Genomic DNA, 5,512 nt, shown 5'->3' with positions numbered 1-5,512 from the left:
TTCTTTAAACAAAAAGCTTATGCATATTTTTTCTTTATAATTTCTTAGGGGAAAATATTAATATTTTTATATTTGCATATTATATTCATATTTAAATGGGTTTACAGTTTAAATGGCTTTTGTCCACAAAATGAAAGTCAGAGTAATGTGTGACAAATATTCCAGTTGAAAAAAAATAAAAGAAAAAAAGAAAAAAAATATATATGTTATATATATATAACGGTATGCAACAAACATGAATGGATTTAACTTGGCACGTGCATTTTAAAATTGATTTCTTAAAGATTTTTTTTCTTCATAGACACTGTTATTTGTCACTAAAACATGTGTCTTTATGTGTCATCATCATACAGCACAAGTGTTTTTATGGTTTTAGATGATGACTTTCCCTCTCACATCTGCAGACTGAGAACAAACATTTGAAGTCTGAAACTCTGACTTTTAGTTGCTGCCAGGTTTATATTCTCTTAATGCTTGATCAAAAATGGTGAATTTAAAATGATTTGGCATTCTCTCATTACTGGTGGAGTGGAACTTTGTTCTGTTTCAAACTGACAAAGAGAGGAAATAGGGCACATGTGTGTGTGTGTGTGTGTGTGTGTGTGTGTGTGTGCCCATAACTCTGTTGCACTCCCTTCATTGAAATCTCAAGGGTGAGGACATTGCAGTAGTTCAAACAGACACAGATACATTCCTTTGCAGTATCCTCACTAGGGTGGGAACTGAATACTGGTCCTTGAGTCTCAACTGGAGGTTGCAGAAGGGTCTGGCACACACCCTCCTTCCCCCCTCCCGGCCAGAAAATGCAGTTCCCGCCCTCAGGCTTCATCTTATAAGAAGAAAAAGCTGGGCTTGAAGACACCAATCCTCTTCAGGACAACTCCTGGCAGTTACCTGCAGTGTCCTCTCTGCGTTCTTCTCATCTCAGCATCCATCCACCATGTCGCTCTCTGTTCGTACGACAACCTCCACAGTTCCCAGGACTGTGACCTCCAAGTCCATTATCACCAAGACTCGGAGCAGTTCGGCGGCCTTTCCGCAAAAAGCCCACAGCGTGTATGGGGGTAGTCTAGGAGGCAGCACCCGCATCTCTACTTACAGAGTTGGAGGTGGTGGAGGATATGGTGGAGGATACGGTTTTGGTGGAGGATACGGAGGAGGATACGGCGGAGGACATGGTGGAGGATTCAGCTCTGGAATCATGGTTGGAGGAGACAGTGACTTGATCCAGCTGAATGAGAAGGCCACCATGCAGAACCTGAACGACCGCCTGGCGTCCTACCTGGAGAAGGTGCGGTCGCTGGAGGCTGCCAATGCCACTTTGGAGAGGCAGATCCGCGAGTACTATGAGAAGAAAGGACCAATTGCACAGAGGGACTACAGCAACTACTGGAACACCATCAAGGACCTGAAGGACAAGGTACAGTGATGCCTAAAAGAATTTGCAACGTTATAAAGACTAGCAAATTCTAGTGCACTAATCTAGTTGCTAAATAATAAATTGCAGATTATAGAGAATCCTTGCAACACACTACTGCATACTGTTCTCATACAAACGACTGCATAGTTGCAAAGTCTGACATATTTGGCATGCAACCAGGTGACATTTTGCCCCAAATTTATGTTCTAAACTGATGTATTAAAAACTGCATATCAATGTTTTTAATTTCAGATTAAAAATGCTACCATCAACAACGCCAACATCCTCCTGCAGATTGACAACTCTAAACTGGCTGCTGATGACTTCAGGATAAAGTAAATCCTCTTAAAAAAACATTCCTCTGTAACCGTGATAGCTTTAGAGTTTATTCCTCATCCTGCTTCTCCACCAATCAGATATGAGCATGAGGTGGTGATGCGGCAGTCTGTGGAGGCTGACATCGCTAACCTGCGCCGCTTGCTGGACCAGACGACCCTGACAAAGGCTGACCTGGAGATGCAGATCGAGGGTCTGCAGGATGAGCTGGCATTTATGAAGAAGAACCACCAGGAGGTATGTAGTAACTTCCCCTTTTTACATTTTTAAACTTTTGAAATTGTGCAGCTAATTAGAGACCTGATGCCTAATCCTTGTGGGTTTACAGGACTTGGCTGCACTGAGGGCACAGCTGACAGGCACAGTGAACGTAGAGGTCGATGCTGCTCCTCAGCAAGATCTGAACAAGGTTCTGGAGGAGATTCGTTCTCATTACGAGACCATCATTCAGAAACACCGCAGGGAACAGGAAGACTGGTTTAAAAACAAGGTAAGACATCTTCTGTACTCATGAATCAGTGAAGACCCCTGATTTCACTCAATCAACCACATATCAGTTTATGATGTACAGTACTTGAATTTATATTGTGTGTGTTCCTGTCTCTCTTAGACGGCAGGTTTGAACAAAGAAGTGGCCATCAGCACAGAAACCATACAAACCACTAAGACACAGGTCACAGATCTACGACGCACCTTGCAGGGTCTGGAGATCGAACTACAGTCTCAACTCAGCATGGTGAGAAACAAGGGGCATTCAGGAAATATAGGGGGAGAGCAAGAGATTACATTATCTGAGCTCAAGTTCAGCCAAATATTACTTAGCTTAGGGAAGCAAGCCAAGAAAAGATCCTGAAACAGATGGAAAAGAGGGCAGTGTGAGACATGTCAAAAATGTTTTTTTTTTTATGAAGTCCTCCAAATCCCAGGAAGTAGGTGAGGTACAATGAAAGGAATGAGAGAAGATATATATAACTCTTGAGATCTGAAGGGTTCATTTGTGGACTTTCTTCTTGGTGGTGTTTTTCTGTGACATTTTTCATATAGCAGCACTTTATTGTGACCTATTTTTGCATGTTCCCATTACTTGCACAGAAATCGGCACTGGAAAACTCACTGGCAGACACAGAAGCTAGGTACAGCGCTATGCTAGCAGGCTACCAGAACCAAATCAACATGCTGGAAGCCGAGCTAAGTCAAGTGCGGGCTAGCATTGAGCAACAGGGACGAGAATACGCCTTGTTGTTGGACATCAAGACTCGTCTGGAGCAGGAGATCGCCACCTACAGGAGCCTCCTGGAAAACCAAGACATTAAGTAAGTTCATTTATTTTATTTGTCAATTGTGTGTCAAAAGTGGTGCATGGATTATGTTAAGTCATTCAGTCCTGAAATTGCTTCACTAATGCATCTTTTTTTTTTTCAGGACTCAAGTACCAGGTAATTCCTTCTTTGCGTAATGAAGTGGGATGGTCGGTTTCAGACAGCTACTACAGTGAATGTATAAAATTTTGCAATATTGACTCTCTCTCTCTCTGCCTTTAGGTTCAACTGTCACCGTCACCACAAGTGGAACAACAACAATCCAGAAGACACAGCATAACTTCTAAATGCAGAATGCACACTGCTTTATGAGACAACATCTGGACACACACATATATTTGGTTTTGAAAGTTTACTGAAGTAATATTGAGAAAAAGTGCAAAAAAAAAAAAAATGATGATACTCATATTTGTGTGTGATAAAACCTAAAGTCTCTGAAAATAAAACTGCTGTCATGAAATTACATTTTGCATTGTTTTTCTTTATCTGAACACAATAGTCTTTCTTTTTCATAAAATAGTAAAAATGCAAAATAAAATGGAAATTCACATTCCTGACATAATATTTAGACTGTAGAGTTGTGACACAGTGTACCATTACATGAAAACACCCATTTACAGTAATCATTAGAAACAAGAATGAGGGAAATAAACAGACTCTCTGTCTTCCCAATGTTTTTCATGGGTTCCTTCCATAACAGCCTCACAACAATAGTGTATATGTTGCCTGGCAACAGATCCACCACAAAAGTGGTGATGGGAAGGTCATAAAAGCTGGTTGGCCATTGACGTCCCTTTATCAGTAAAAACCTTTGGCCCTCATAAACAATTGCAATTGTGTAACTGGATAAAGGAACATTTATATATAGAGGAAAATATGTTCAGAAGAGAAAGAGACTCAAAGAAAGAGATGAACGAATAAAAATGCTATGTGGCTAGTACTTTCATGTATCTTGGCTTTATTTGTTAAGATTAAGGTCAAATATGTTCTACACTTACAGTTATGCGATTTGCAGGAGGCAACAAGTCATGTAATGACCAGTAATCTTCAAATAGAGACAGAAGAGTTAGTGAAATGTGGAGGGAAAATAGTATAAAATAATTTTCAACTTTGTCTCTACATGAAAGCGGGCTCATAAATGTGGTATTATTTTTGCACAAATGCTGAATGAGATTTTACTGTTTGATTAGTTCCAGTTCTGACTTTGAGGAATGCAATGAATCAGAATTAAAATTGTTACTGTAAAAACAAGTTGCTGCAATCAGACTAAGAGGTTATTGACTGGGTGTGGTATGGCACTTTCACCAAAACAGTGTTTTACTACTCAATGTGCTCTGGGATATTATGCAATCATTAAGTGATTTCCTACAGAAAACTTAACTGTATACACCAAAATTCAAAAGATACATCTAACAATGGTTTTCACTAACTTTGTTTCTGTTCCCTTTTAGTTTTGACATACAGTTCTTTTGCTTGTTTGCAAGAAGGGTTATAATACCTGGAAAGAGCTATCTGTTTCATTTATCTCAATGGGACTGTATTTTTACACTGGCTCAGTGGCATAATGCATGTACACTGGAATCAAAATCACTAGAAACAATGTATCACACTAGATTGTTGAATTTCATGTTGAAATGGCAGGGAATCTCCAATCGACAATGGATTTTATAGACTGCAGGTTTTAAACTTTTAAAAGACAGTAATAAAGTGTCTCAGTAGAGTGCTAAAATGCAGTCTAAAGCTAAATATGTCATGAACCCGGTTCCCTCCTCTGTCTCTCTTTCTCCCTCTTCTGGTTACTCACCTTCACAAACTCTTCCAATCATCTCACTCACAGCTGTTTCTCATTCCCCCTGCTCTTCTCTGTCTTCTCTCTACAACTGTACCTGCTTTCTCTGATTAGACTGTCTATTTCTCTAGCGTTCTTTCCCCTTTGTTCTCCGCCAGATTATTATCTCATGTTCCCATACCTACCTGAGACTGGCTCCCTCCTCTATAATTTGTAAAATAATTTGTAACAGGTTACACAAAAACATTTAAGTGATGTTTTTAAATGTTTTAAGTTTACATAAAATAAAAATGACATTTCCAGTTGCCTTAAATTATCTCACTGTTATCTTATAAATATTGATATTACTCAACTTGATCCCATCCCATCCCACTCATCCCAATGATAATCCTACAACTTACTTCCTTTAACAGCATATTCATTAAGATCTTTATAGTTCAGTGTCAGTTAGCAACAGCACACTGGTATGTACTAGCATCACTGTAAAACCAAACAGTGAAAATTATAAAAAAAAATTCAAGTTAATTTCACTCAAATAATAATGAAGTTCGTTGGACTTAATTGAAAGTTCTGTAAAGTCAAAATGCTATTGTAGTAAGGTAAACTTAAAATAATTGCGTTTTCTAGTTTACAGCCTGCTTTGCATCA

The 5,512-nt window shown here is 39.2% G+C and overlaps 1 protein-coding gene across 1 annotated transcript; it reads left to right on the top strand.

Annotated features, from left to right (window-relative positions):
• Positions 1–847: 847 nt before the first annotated feature.
• On the top strand, positions 848–3,538 carry krt94 (keratin 94). Its single transcript, XM_052610103.1, has 8 exons — positions 848–1,420; positions 1,673–1,755; positions 1,837–1,993; positions 2,085–2,246; positions 2,367–2,492; positions 2,849–3,069; positions 3,179–3,192; positions 3,298–3,538. Exons 1-8 carry the CDS (start codon positions 941–943, stop codon positions 3,360–3,362), a joined length of 1,308 nt encoding a protein of 435 aa, XP_052466063.1. The 5' UTR covers positions 848–940; the 3' UTR covers positions 3,363–3,538.
• The last annotated feature ends 1,974 nt before the right edge of the window (positions 3,539–5,512 follow it).

Source organism: Carassius gibelio, chromosome A11 (assembly GCF_023724105.1).
Source record: "Carassius gibelio isolate Cgi1373 ecotype wild population from Czech Republic chromosome A11, carGib1.2-hapl.c, whole genome shotgun sequence".
Taxonomy (NCBI): Eukaryota; Metazoa; Chordata; class Actinopteri; order Cypriniformes; family Cyprinidae; genus Carassius; species Carassius gibelio.
The sequence above is the reverse complement of the archived record's forward strand: the minus strand, read 5'-3'. Positions and strand labels throughout refer to the sequence as shown.

Excerpts from the sequence above, each read along its gene's own strand:
- krt94 (XM_052610103.1), top strand. The coding sequence starts at position 941 with ATGTCGCTCTCTGTTCGTACGACAACCTCCACAGTTCCCAGGACTGTG. Across the intron at positions 1,421-1,672 it reads TCAAGGACCTGAAGGACAAG|ATTAAAAATGCTACCATCAA; the intron begins GTACAGTGATGC and ends TTTTAATTTCAG. Across the intron at positions 2,247-2,366 it reads AAGACTGGTTTAAAAACAAG|ACGGCAGGTTTGAACAAAGA; the intron begins GTAAGACATCTT and ends TGTCTCTCTTAG.